This window comes from Atheta coriaria, unplaced genomic scaffold, assembly GCF_025399875.1.
Source record: "Atheta coriaria isolate IRGN ID8LTWV9N9 unplaced genomic scaffold, Caltech_Dcor_3.1 hic_scaffold_6_pilon, whole genome shotgun sequence".
Taxonomy (NCBI): Eukaryota; Metazoa; Arthropoda; class Insecta; order Coleoptera; family Staphylinidae; genus Dalotia; species Dalotia coriaria.
This window is the reverse complement of record NW_027045448.1, coordinates 5,073,921-5,087,433: the sequence shown is the minus strand read 5'-3', so window position 1 is coordinate 5,087,433 and position 13,513 is coordinate 5,073,921. Positions and strand designations below refer to the sequence as shown.

General features: G+C 35.1%; 1 protein-coding gene and 2 long non-coding RNA genes across 8 annotated transcripts; 2 read left to right on the top strand and 1 right to left on the bottom strand.

Annotated features, from left to right (window-relative positions):
- Positions 1 to 105: 105 nt before the first annotated feature.
- On the bottom strand, positions 106 to 1,987 carry LOC135793704 (LETM1 domain-containing protein 1-like). Its single transcript, XM_065304771.1, is given in 5 exon segments — positions 106 to 519; positions 579 to 741; positions 810 to 1,081; positions 1,083 to 1,453; positions 1,658 to 1,987. Coding segments are annotated over 5 exon segments (1,143 nt in total). The 5' UTR covers positions 1,768 to 1,987; the 3' UTR covers positions 106 to 292.
- Positions 1,988 to 2,132: 145 nt separating this feature from the next.
- LOC135793707 (uncharacterized) lies at positions 2,133 to 9,159 on the top strand. Of its 6 annotated transcripts, XR_010548694.1 has the most exons (12): positions 2,133 to 3,088; positions 3,206 to 3,246; positions 7,459 to 7,510; positions 7,624 to 7,675; positions 7,789 to 7,840; positions 7,955 to 8,006; positions 8,120 to 8,171; positions 8,286 to 8,336; positions 8,615 to 8,666; positions 8,780 to 8,831; positions 8,945 to 8,996; positions 9,107 to 9,159. It is a non-coding gene; the product is annotated as an uncharacterized lncRNA (long non-coding RNA). The 6 variants fall into 6 exon arrangements; XR_010548698.1 differs by lacking the exons at positions 8,780 to 8,831; positions 8,945 to 8,996 and having other exon boundaries at positions 2,134 to 3,088; positions 9,107 to 9,153; XR_010548693.1 differs by lacking the exons at positions 8,615 to 8,666; positions 8,780 to 8,831; positions 8,945 to 8,996; positions 9,107 to 9,159 and adding an exon at positions 8,450 to 8,501 and having other exon boundaries at positions 2,146 to 3,088.
- A 110-nt stretch (positions 9,160 to 9,269) lies between these two features.
- On the top strand, positions 9,270 to 10,308 carry LOC135793708 (uncharacterized). Its single transcript, XR_010548699.1, has 2 exons — positions 9,270 to 9,321; positions 9,376 to 10,308. It is a non-coding gene; the product is annotated as an uncharacterized lncRNA (long non-coding RNA).
- Positions 10,309 to 13,513: the final 3,205 nt, after the last annotated feature.

The following is a 13,513-nucleotide window of genomic DNA, read 5'->3' as shown; positions in this document are numbered from 1 at the left end:
CTTGAAGATAATTAGGCATAATGCATAGCAGTAGGATGCAAAACTAAGACACTGGCGATGAAGGAAAGGACAAGGCAAGAACACAACTATTTGTCCGCCCTGAAATAATTTTTCAAATAAATATATTTCTTGCTTGAAATAAACAAACCGGTTTGTTGTAACAATTAACAAACAAAACTGTCCTCATCTTTGGTGTAGGCACAACTTTCACATTGTTATCAATAATTGTTATCATTAAATTAGCTAGTGACGTTTTCTTCTTCTTCTGCTCAACCACCTCTCTGAAATTGGTTTAATGTGTCATACGCTTCAAGGCGGCTCTACTGTTCAACCGCAGCTTACTCAACGCTGACTTTTCCGATTTCAAGAGTCTGCGATTCGCAGGAGCGTTGTATCCTAACACCGCGGACGCATGCAATAGAAACGAGAGGGAATTTTCATCAGCTGAAACTGAGATGTGCATCCATTTATTTAACCACTTCATCATTGTGTCTACGTCGAGATCTTCAGCGTTTAAACCTACAAACATCGAAAAGAATAATTTTTCATGAATTTACAGCCAAGTTAATATAGTGTACCTCTAAGATGACAGACTTTGCGCATTTGTTCAGCGGTCAAGTTTTTAATGCCACCTTCTTTGATTATGGCACGATCCATCGCTAGAATTAACTGCGCTTTGTGTCTCAGTTTTCGTTTGGTGCGCCAGAATGTGTTGACGTCGTGGAGTTTTGCTAAGTGCATCTAAAAACACACATAGAATCAAATAAACTCTTAAACCTAAAATCATAATCGCTCAATGCGGGTCTCACCAAATGCAATCTAGACATTTTATCCAAATGAAATGGAATACCCTTAAACATATCAATACAACCAATATATTTATGCGGAAGAATAATCTGCTTCGTTTTCATCTCGGCTTGTAGCAACAACCACAGTTTTGCATCCACGATCTGACTCTGTATGCACACATTCGGCGCCGTCAACAGTTTTATGATTGCATTGCTGTGTTTCAGTCGATTGATCATTTTTCGTCTCCAAAGCGTTTCTTCTGCTCTGGCGTCCAAAAGTGTTCAGTCATTAACTGCTTCGAAATAGATACGCCAATGGCATGAGCACCATATAGCCGGCCGGGAGTGCAGAACCAATCAATACAGGTGCCAATTTAACCATTTCTCTAGGTACTCTTTCATAAATTTCTAATTCGTGTCTGGTTAATTTGTGCAAACTCTTGCCAGGTACATTAACTTTAGGTAAGATTTTCATGAACTGCTTTACATCCTGATAGAAAAAGGACACTCCATCCATGAACCCTCTATAAACAGTCATGGCTTTTGGAAATCTTTTCGCAAGTAAACTTTCAAAGTTCCTAATGTAGTTTGAGTATCTCTGTAGCATGTAGTTGGTAATCTCCACTTTCTTTTCATTTTTGGTTGAATAATAAGCTACTCTTAAACTGCACACACAGAAAACAGAAATATATTAACATATTGCAATAATGCCACACATATTATGATAGACTTCAATAAATAATTGTATATCATTATTGTTCTTTTCAAATACTGGGCATCCCTGGTAGTGGATGCCATTATCCTTAACTTAAATAATACAGCTTAAATTTTTATAAGTAAAATTATAATTAATATTAAGAATATATTACCTATGACTAGAGCATCTCTGAAATAGGACTACACTGGTGGCACTGCTGCAGCTACTGTAATTTCCAGTGCTGCAGCGAATCAAGGAACTTAGCAACCCATTAAGAGCCATTTTCACTCTGTCAACAGCACTGATCTCCACAGACAATCGTATTAGTCTGTTGCGTTTGAATGCAAGTACGAACAGACTCTTATTGCGCACTATAATTTATTTTCGCATCTTGTGTTTACTAGTTGTTCTGATGTGTTATGTGAAAAACTACGCAAAATTCAGAGGTTAAGTTGCTGTTGTAAGTCAGATCAACTTGGATCGAATTCTACTGAAAGTGAAAATACATAATAGACCAAGCCTTTCGCAATCAATCTCGTGCTTATTTTTATGTCTTGTTGATACAGCGAACCGTGATAAATAGTAAGGTCAACTTCTCATTTGAATTTTATATCTTTTGTAAATGATTATTATGGATGAACGGTCCAAAATTGCGTTTCTGGAGCGATTTTCATGTTTGGACCACCTGTATAATGCTCTATATAGAAAGAATAGGTGCCCTATTAGCCCAGATACTCCAAATTCATGTTACAACTTAAAAACATGCAATTATTGCTTCCTCATATTGATTTTAAACACGTGCGACACGTGTAAAGCCGAAACATCAATTAATTCATCAATAATGAAATAAGTAAGCAGTTAATTGTTTTCCAATGGTTATCATAAAGGGTAGTTTCCTATATTTCGTTATACTCTTTCCGATTTTCAACTTTGTGATTTTGACTTGGCAATTTTTGCCACCATATTTGGAAAAATTGCACCGAAATCGTTTTTATCAGTATTTTAGATTGAATTCATAATGAAGGTAGTTCTGTTTTGTAAATTTTATTTTTGATAGTTTCACATCAATAACATTTAACATCATTAACATCTTACGTCCACATAAATACACACATTTTCAGACATTTTTAAATATATTGACTTAAAATTGTAATACAACACGACAAACGCTACACTTCTTGAGACACTCTATACTTTTTGTGGTACTACAAAGATTCCTCAGATGGCGCGACGATGTTTGTTTTACTAAAAATATTCCAGCGAGTGAATTTTGTTGTGTTGCATCGGTGCGATAACGATAAGCCCACATTCCATACTTTCAGTTTGTGTTATTCATTGTTGCAAGTTCGGTAAATCGCGTTATATCTGGTTGATCTCCGGTGATAATTAGTGTTAATAGACGTGTTTGGTCTTCTACTAGTTGTTTATCGCGTGGTAATTTTCGTAATACTAAATTTGGCGTGTTTAGTGTATTCGCGAGTGTGTTTGTGGGGTTGTTGTCGTCGGGCGACGGCCGGAGACATTTTGTGAACGCCAAGAATTAATTGATTTGTGAAAAACATTTTTGCCATAAACAGAGGAGCATGAACTAATGCGCTATCAGGTAAATATTGTCATTCTTATCATTATTACATACAAGTTTGCGTTCCGACGGGACTCAAATTCATTTCATTATGGTTAAAAATAATGTAATTAATGTTTTGTTTCTAATTTATTTCAGTTTCTACCAACTTGCCGTCGATTCACCGTCTTCTATAACTGGTAAGTAAAATAATTCCATTATTTATAAAAACTGTTTTCCGTGTACCTAGATTTCAGTTTAGTTGTCATGTTATTTAGTGTTATTGTTTTTCTGCAATGTGGTTGAAGTTTTCTTTAAATAAGATTCACTAAAATACAATTCTCAACGTCTTATCTTCGTAAAATTTATATATCACTTAAATATTAGATGTGAAATTGGGTAATCTTTCAGCATAAGAATTTTGAATTACGTGAATCGAATATTCGTTTATCATTAAATTCAATACCTAATCTAAATTGTGGGACTAGCATCGGTATCATTTATAAATGGCAATAGCATGAACTAAAAATCATAAAATACAATTGTTTTATTCATATTTACTTATATTTATCAGCAATCGTGAACATTCGACAAGAGAATTGTGTTTTTTTTTTAACACAATTTACACCTTATATCTGTGCGAATAGCAACGTCCAAGATTACCGTGTGTTGTCGTTGCCATCCTTTCACGTCTCGCTCTGTTGCTTGTTGTAGATTTGTTTAAATCGCGGGTATTGTGCCTATTGCAATTCGCGAACAAGGTCGCGGGCAGTCGCCGCCTGCTATCGACGCGCCGGCTTTGCGCTTCTTACTTTATTATTCTTATTAGTCGTTGCTTGCTCGGCTACGGCATGTAGGTACTACACGTGGATTGTGGCCAATTTCGTGCAGGTATCTGGTAGCTTCAAACAAATTTCTCACGACTCCTATCGAAAATTCCACGATGGATGTTTTTCCTCAAGAAATTAAATTATATTAAATAACCATCTGATAGAGAATTTTTCAATCTTCCGTAATCAACAATTTTCTGGTTGCTATCTCTTTTAGTTTGGGAGATATTTGTTATTGAAAATCGACGATAAAATTGCCTTCCCCTTTTTTTCTAGGGAATTAAAATTTCATCTCTTAGATTTCAATTTAAACTAGCCTATCTTATAGAGAATTTTCCGTGGATTAAGAATCTGCAATTTGCCCTTTCTATGTCTTTTAGTTAACGAGATATTCGCGATTGAAGAAAATGGGCAAAAATTGATAAATGTCACTTTTTAGCACTTTTAATCGCATTTTTCAACCTTTTACTCTTTGAAATTAAATAATTTTAAAATCCTATCTCATTGAGAATGATCTAATCTTTTAGAATCTACAGTCCGCTGGTTGCTATCTGTTTTAGTTTAGAAGATATTCGCTATCGAAAATCGTCGAAAAAATTATTAAGCACCCCCTTGCCCATTTTTTCTTAGGAATGAAAATTTCATCTCTTAGATTTCAATTTAAACTAGCCTATTTTATAGAGAATTTTCCGTAGATTAAGAATCTGCAATTTGCCCTTTCTATCTCTTTTAGTTTACTAGATATTCGCGATTGAAGAAAATGGGCAAAAATTGATAAATGTCACTTTTTAGCACTTTTAATCGCATTTTTCAACCTTTTCTTTAATTTTAAAATCCTATTTCTATATTGATACATATTAACATATTAGTTCTGTATCTCTCTGTATTGAAATTTATTGCGAGAAAGTTCCGTAACGCGAGTTATATTGATAGTTGTGTGTATACGCACTTGCACTCGTTGCGCTAGGAATTCTAGTTTTTTTTTGTTATAACACGCGAACGCGGTCTTACTGTAAATTCGGAATAATTTTATTAAATGTGGAATTTAATTCTGTATCTGTTTGTAATGAAATTTATTGCGAGAAAATTCCGTAACGCGAGTTATATTGATAGTTGTGTGTATACGCACTTGTACTCGTTGCGCTGGGAATTGTACTTTTTTTGTTATAACACGCGAACGCGGTTTTACTGTAAGCTCGAAATAATTCTATTAGATGTGGAATTTAATTCTATATCTCCTTGTATCAAAATTAGGGCTAGAAAATTCCGTAACGCGAGTTATATTGATAGTTGTGTGTATACGCACTTGTACTCGTTGCGCTAGGAATTGTACTTTTTTTTTATTATTACACGCGAACGCGGTCTTACTGTAAGTTCGGAATAATTGTATTAGATGCTAAATTTAATTCTGTATCTCCCTGTATCGAAATTTATTGGTAGAAAATTCCGCAACGCGAGTTATATTGATAGTTGTGTGTATACGCACTTGTAAGTACTCGTTGCGCTAGGAATTGTAGTTTTTTTTATTATAACACGCGAATGCGGTCTTACTGTAAGTTCGGAATAATTTTGTTAGGTGGGGAATATAATTCTATATCTCCCTGTGTCGAAATTTATTGCGAGAAAATTTCGTAGCGCGAGTTATATTGATAGTTGTATGTATACGCACTTGTACTCATTCCGCTAGGAATTGCAGTTTTTTTGTAATAACACGCGAACCCGGTCTTCCTATAAGTCCTATAATTTTATTAGATGCGCAATTTAATTCTGTATCTTCTTATTTCGAAATTTATTGCGAGAAAGTTCCGTAACGCGAGTTATATTGATAGTTGTGTGTATACGCACTTGTACTCGTTGCGCTAGGAATTGTATTTTTTTTATTACACGCGAACGCGGTCTTACTGTAAGTTCGGAATAATTTTATTAGATGTTAAATTTAATTCCGTATCTCCCTGTATCCAAAATTTATTGCTAGAAAATTCCGTAACGCGAGTTATATTGATAGTTGTGTGTATACGCATTTGTACTCGTTCCGCTAGGAATTGTAGTTTTTTTTATTATAACACGCGAATGCGGTCTTACTGTAAGTTTAGAATAATTTTGTTAGATGGGTAATATAATTCTGTATCTCCCTGTGTCGAAATTTATTGCGAGAAAATTTCGTAACGCGAGTTATATTGATAGTTCCTCTAGGAATTGTAGTTTTTTTGTAATAACACGCGAACCCGGTCTTCCTATAAGTCCTATAATTTTATTAGATGCGCAATTTAATTCTATATCTTCTTATATCGAAATTTATTGCGAGAAAGTTCTCTAACGCGAGTTATATTGATAGTTGTGTGTATACGCACTTGTACTCGTTGCGCTAGGAATTGTAGTTTTTTTTATTATAACACGCGAACGCGGTTTTACTGTAAGTTCGGAATAATTTTGTTAGATGTGAAATTTAATTGTGTATCTCCCTGTATCGAAATTTATTGCTAGAAAATTCCGTAACGCAAGTTATATTGATAGTTGTGTGTATACGCATTTGTACTCGTCGCGCAGTACCGGCGTTAGGGCAGGACGGGGTTGGTCGACCACTCAGGTGCGCCGACTCGCACGTAGCCGGTTTTTCGTATGGGTTTGTATTGCAGTTAGGGGCGCCGTAGAAATCTCGCCCAGGGCGCTGGTAGTGCTAAAACCGGCACTGGGCATGAGCCGCATTCACCTACAGCAGTATAGTTCAAATCGCATGTAGGTATATATGGTACCAAGTGCAATTCGCACAATTGCACGTCGACGTCGACGCGCCGGCTATGTTCATTTCTTACTTTCTTATCATAAACTGTCGCGCCGTTGCTTGCGCGGCTACAGCTTGTACTATCGATGCAGCCAGTTCGTGTCGGTCGGTGGTTGGCCCAGCCGTGTAGCTCGTATTGTTTATTCGGACTTCTGTTTTTACTAGGCTAATGATATTTATTGTTTCCGCGTTTAATGTACATTATTGTACAAAAGTGGTAGATATTTGATTGCGTTTCGTGTGCACACTTATGCAAGTTACAAGGTTCGGTGTCAGTTGCTAAATGAATCGGATATAGAATCGCATCCATGTAGATTTATTCATCATTATGCTTGTGTAAGTAACTTTTAACTTAATAATATTATGTGATATTGTATTTTTTCTCCGATGTATGATTATATTATTATTAAATCTTATGAAATGTTTCAACTTTTTTTTTTCTTTTAATTACAGCACTTGCTGCTTTTGGTGACTGATGAATAAAACAATTCCTAAGTTTATAATTTAATTATATTTTTCATTCTAATTTACGCCACAAACATTTATTGGCTCAATACGTAGGTACCTCAAAATAGCCGCGATAGTTTGCTTTTTTTAGAAATTTTCAACTTCTTCAGTTACTGAAGATGCCCTCATGGCGAAACATGTAGGTATAACTCCCTCAAAATTTGTAATCTAAAATCGCGTTAATTTATCACAATAAAAAAATATATATACTCGTACATGGATTACATTACATTACATTTTCCTATATTTAGTACTTTTTTGTGTTGCGAAGGACTAATTTTCGTTGATTTTAGGGATTTTGCACCTGATACATGCATCGTACAAAAACCATTCTTTTATCAGATTGTAAGTATTGAATTTCTTTATCATTTTTATAGATAACTTCTGTAATTATCTCACGAATTGGCCCTAAAAATTGCATTTTTGTGTTGCGCAGGACTAATTTTTGATGGTTTTAGGGATTTTGCACCTGATCCATGTATCGTACAAAAACCTTTCTTTCATCAGATTGTAAGTATTGAATTTCTTTATCATTTTCATAGATAACTTCTGTAATTATCTCATGAACTGGCCCTACAAATTGCATTTTTGTGTTACGAATGACTAATTTTTGATGAGTTTAGGGATTTTGCACCTGATCCTTGCATCATACAGCAACCATTCTTTCATCCAATTGTAAGTATTGAATTTTTTTTATCATTTTCTTAGATAACTTGTGTAGTTATCTAATGAATTGGCCCTAAAAATTGCATTTTTGTGTTGCAAAGGACTAACTTTTGATGATTTTAGGGATTTTGCACCTGATCCATGCATCGTACAAAAACCTTTCTTTCATCAGATTGTAAGTATTGAATTTCTTTATCATTTTCATTAATAACTTAAGCGATTAACTTGTTAATTAGCAGCAAAAATTGCATTTTTGTGTTTCGAATGACTAATTTTTGCTTGTTTTAGGGGTTTTGCACCTGAGCCCGAATTCGTAGGAGAACCATTATTTTATCAGATTGTAAGTATTGAATTTCTTTATCATTTTCATAAATAGCTTTAGTGATTAGCTTGATAATTAGCAGCAAAAATTGCATTTTTGTGTTGCGAATGACTAATTTTGACTTGTTTTAAGGGTTTTGCACCTGAGCCCGACTTCGTAGAAGAACCATTCTTTTATCAGATTGTAAGTATTGAATTTCTTTATAATTTTTATCAATGACTTTAGTGATTAGCTTATTCATTAGCAGCAAAAATTACATTTTTGTGTTTCGAATGACTAATTTTTGCTTGTTTTAGGAGTTTTGCACCTGAGCCCGACTTTGTAGGGGAACCATTCTTTCATCAGATTATAAGCATTGAATTTCTTTATCATTTTCATAAATAGCTTTAGTGATTAGCTTGATAATTAGCAGCAAAAATTGCATTTTTGTGTTGCGAATGACTAATTTTGGCTTGTTTTAGGGGTTTTGCACCTGAGCCCGACTTCGTAGGAGAACCATTATTTTATCAGATTGTAAGTATTGAATTTCTTTACCATTTTCATAAATAGCTTTAGTGATTAGCTTGATAATTAGCAGCAAAAATTGCATTTTTGTGTTGCGAATGACTAATTTTGGCTTGTTTTAGGGGTTTTGCACCTGAGCCCGACTTCGTAGGAGAACCATTATTTTATCAGATTGTAAGTATTGAATTTCTTTATCATTTTCATAAATAGCTTTAGTGATTAGCTTGATAATTAGCAGCAAAAATTGCATTTTTGTGTTGCGAATGACTAATTTTGGCTTGTTTTAGGGGTTTTGCACCTGAGCCCGACTTCGTAGGAGAACCATTATTTTATCAGATTGTAAGTATTGAATTTTTACCATTTTCATAAATAGCTTTAGTGATTAGCTTGATAATTAGCAGCAAAAATTGCATTTTGTGTTGCGAATGACTAATTTTTGCTTGTTTTAGGGGTTTTGCACCTGAGCCCGACTTCGTAGAAGAACCATTCTTTTATCAGATTGTAAGTATTGAATTTCTTTACCATTTTCGTAAATAACTTTAGCGATTAGCTTGTTATTTAGTAGCAAAAATTGCATTTTGTGTTTCGATTGACTAATTTTTGCTTGTTTTAGGGTTTGGCACCTGAGTCCGACTTTGTAGGAGAACCATTCTTTCATCAGATTGTAAGTATTGAATTTCTTTATCATTTTCAGTACTAATTTTAGTGATTTATATAGTGATTTGGTATATATGATCCATGTAGTTTTCGACGCTTTGTTTCTGCATTCAGTTCGACCTAGGCTTGCGTAGCATACTGTGCGCTGCCATTTGAGCAGTACCGTGCCGATTGCCGGCTTCAAGTTTCCTCAGTCGGTGGTGCGCAGCGGTGTGGTCCTTACGTGTTTCTTTGCTCCGTCACGGCTGTTAGCAATTCTGTTGTTTTAATACGGTAGAAGCATTGAAATTGTTTGCCATCGACTATTGACTAACTGATTTATCGCGAATCAACTCCTAAGTTAAGAGATCTTATCATGTCCGCGTGTGAATGATATTGGTCGCCGGCCGTCGGATCTCTTTAGTGCTGCTACGGATTTCAATTGGATTTGTGGGTAAAATTATTCAATTCTTAATTCTTCAGCATAAAGCACGTGTTTTTTCTTGTGTGGGATTGTTGCTAGTGCAAAAGTACTACAGTGTACAGTGAGAAGTAAATAAATTCTACTGTGTGTAGTTTGGAACAATAACGGAGTATTTAACATCAAGTAAACAATTTCCTATGTACACTAAATTGTAATCTAAAATCACGTTAATTTTTTCAATAACTATATACTTATATATCCGCTAAATTAATATGGATCAAAGAAACTAAAATTATAGTCTTTCTTTATTTTTGTATTGTCATACATTTTCATATATTTAGTATTGTCGCAAGTGGCCGTATAGTTTCAATATGCGTACGTAACAATACCTATGATATGTTCTTAATTTTGACTACTATAAAGTTGCATTGTATGTTTTATTGAAATATCCATTGCAACGGTGTTATGGATGTGCGTATTTTAAGGCAAGTCTTTATGTCTCGGAATTTCATAGCCATGGTAATTTTCGATATGCAAATTGTATATATTTTTATATAATGTAAATAAAACACAATATAATATTACAATCTCTTTCATATTTCTTTTTGGTATCATCCTCTCTGTCATTTTCAGGATTGACGTAATAAGTCATATTGCATATAAGTCTTATGCGCGTAGAGCGTGGGCAACATAGCTATACTTAGCATAGTGTTATTGTTTTTAAAAAGTTGAATAAAGTAAAAACATAAATAGAAGAATCAAATAACAATGATAAGAACACTCTGTGGTCGAGTGGGTACGTGCACCTGCTAGCATGCTAGTAGACACGGATCGAATCTCAGGTATAGCAGGCATTTTTCTCAAATATAAAAATAACAGGTGTAATTTGGGTTGCATTTATGAATTGCAACGAAATATAAGAGAAGTTGCAATACAAGTGAAGGCAAGGCACTAAGAGAAGTAAGAAAAGCAGCAAGTGGTGAAACGGAGAACAGAAAAATAGGAGAAGAAGGAGTAGTAGAGAACAGGAGAAGACAGAAGGAAGAAAACAGAGAGTAGAGAAGAGGAGGAGATAGAAGAAAGAGCAACAGGAGTAGTTTTTGGCACGTGTCGTTAGACAGTCCACTGCTTCGATGCGTCCATTGCTCCCGGCCCATCCTACAGCTACGATGTCTCTGCGCTTCATCCCCGGAATTATCAGGTATATCAACAATTTTTCTGGTGGGGGATCACCCCCAGAGAGAGGGAACTCCTTATAAGGACAATCCTTATAAGGTCTTGTTCAAATATTTCTAAGTTTTAAGTCGTCTCAAGAGAGGAGGCACTTAAAAATATTCTTACAAGTTCTGACCTGTACCTGAAATGAGAGAAGGAGTACACAAATCATACAGGATACCTTAACAATTATTATAGTGGGGATCATCCCCTGAGAGAGGGAACTCTCTTAGAGACCTGTTCCTAAAATGATAGAAGGGGTACATACAAATCAGAGAAGTCAGTATATCTTACTAGTTCTTTATTAACAATAGAATACAAGTTTAGATTTTACAAGTCAACAAAATACATGCCGCCATATTGAGACAGGACTTACGAGCTGCATAACCGGGCACATATAAGCAAGTACCACTTCGTACAGTTCTGCCGAGATAAAGAAATTAGCAAATAGTCCATTTTCTAGGTGATTGAAAATGGAAATAAATATACTGGGTGTTACAATAAAAAAATTAATATGACAACAGAATAAACATTTAGACTCCCCGCCCACTACAAACTTTTTATCGGCCGATAGCTTGGTCGGGCTTATAATCAGTATGAATATGTATGCAAGTCCGCATACTACAACGATTTTGTATCGGCCGATAAACAAGTTTGATGGGCTACCCAACTGCGTTCAAACTAAACTATCGGCCAACCAGGCCAACTATCGGCCGACTGCGATATCAGTATGGAACTCGTCGCAAGCGCGCACACCTACCGATTGTTTAGTCGGCCGACTTGATCAATTTAGTTCGCTCAGAGTATTGGTGCAGTCGGCCGACTGTTGTCTAGTGTGCGCACTCACCACAAACCCAACTGTTTAGTTGGCGTAGTGTGCGCGCTCATAGCCCAACCCGATCAAAATATCGGCCGATAAAAAGTTTGTAGTGTGCGGGGAGCCTTAGGGAAACTGATATACAGGGTGTTACAAAAATAAAACAACTTCATTTTAGAATATACGTCAACAGCAAACTTTTAAACATTGCAAATAGGCTATTTTTCGCGTGAGATAAACGAAAATTGATATACAGGGTGTTGTCAAAAGAAAATTTATAGATCGAAACGAGACACTCCAAAATAATAAATACAGCTCATTTATGTATGGATGTCAAAGGAAATTAAGATACAGAGTATCTCAAATAGATATTTGTAACTTGCAATTAAAAAACAACCAAAACCTACAAGTATAGCTTATGTTCACTCAATGAAAAGGAATTCACAGATTGTTAGAGAAAGAAAATTCAAAGTTCAAGAAAGACAAGGACCACAACTAGAAAGACAATCTATTTTTCACGTAATACCAGAATACAGAAATGGGTAGAATGATATACAAATACAATATATACAATAAAGAAAACAATTTAAAATAAAATGCATTATTTTTTTTAATAGTCCCGCTTGAGATGCTAGCCGACGGATCGTCATAAATTTAACATAAAATTAACAACACGTTAATTGTTGATGAAATACAAATACATTTAGCAAATTAAGGCCATGGTTTAATAGTGTGACGCGTTATCGAAACAAATATTCGCGATTGATTATCTTGTTTTGCTGGAGAAAACTTGTGACACAACCCGTGATGGAGACGACAATTTCCTGATTAATTTTACTTACATGGTAGCTCCTATATTTGCTAATTGAGAAGCAACAAATTCTATTCCAAAATTGAGTTCTGTATAATTCCACAGGTGAAAAATAATCAGCGACGGCCGACGGAACCACACGCGAGCACAAATGAACTAACGATGAATCTGCGATTTAACGCGTGCAATCGTACAAGCAAAACTCCGGATCGCACCCGATTCCTATATATGCCGTTAATTGTTTGTGGAATATAAACCCATATACGTAATTATGATCGGACGAAACAGAACTAGTTGTGATGAACACGCGCGATTTACCCGGCGTCCGAAATAAAACTGCAACGTGCCCAGTATACGGCGACAACACGCGGTCACTATCAGTTTGCGATATGCTTGCTGAACGCGACCATGGAGATAGGTGGTTTCATTTTGCTTGTTGGCTGCACGCAACTCAAAACAATGTTTATTCACGATTACTAATAAAGGGAGGATGTCATGAATAATAAAATAAATAGAAATGTCATAAGCAGGGAATACAAAGAAAAACATTCCAGAAGAAAATCTAAAATTTCAAGAAGAGATCTTTCTAAACTTCCAAAAAATCAAAGAATTTTTGAATAATTTACGAAAAATTTAACCCAAGCATTGAATTACTTAATTATAACTATCTTACCAAAGTGTTTGACAGCGGAAATCGAAAAGCAATTACTGAAGCAGATTCCGAATATTTCGAATTTTCAATCTGTTTCGTTCTATCGCTTTAATAATAACAACTGAAATATTGAGAAACACGAGTCTTATTATCCCGATTTTTGTATGGTATCCAATAAAAAATTCCCATAGATTAAGAATTTGCTAATCATTCATCACTATCGCTTTTATTTTACAAGATTGCGGTAATTAACAGTTCATAATGTTTCATTCGTCGCAGAAAGACAATACATCACAACCCA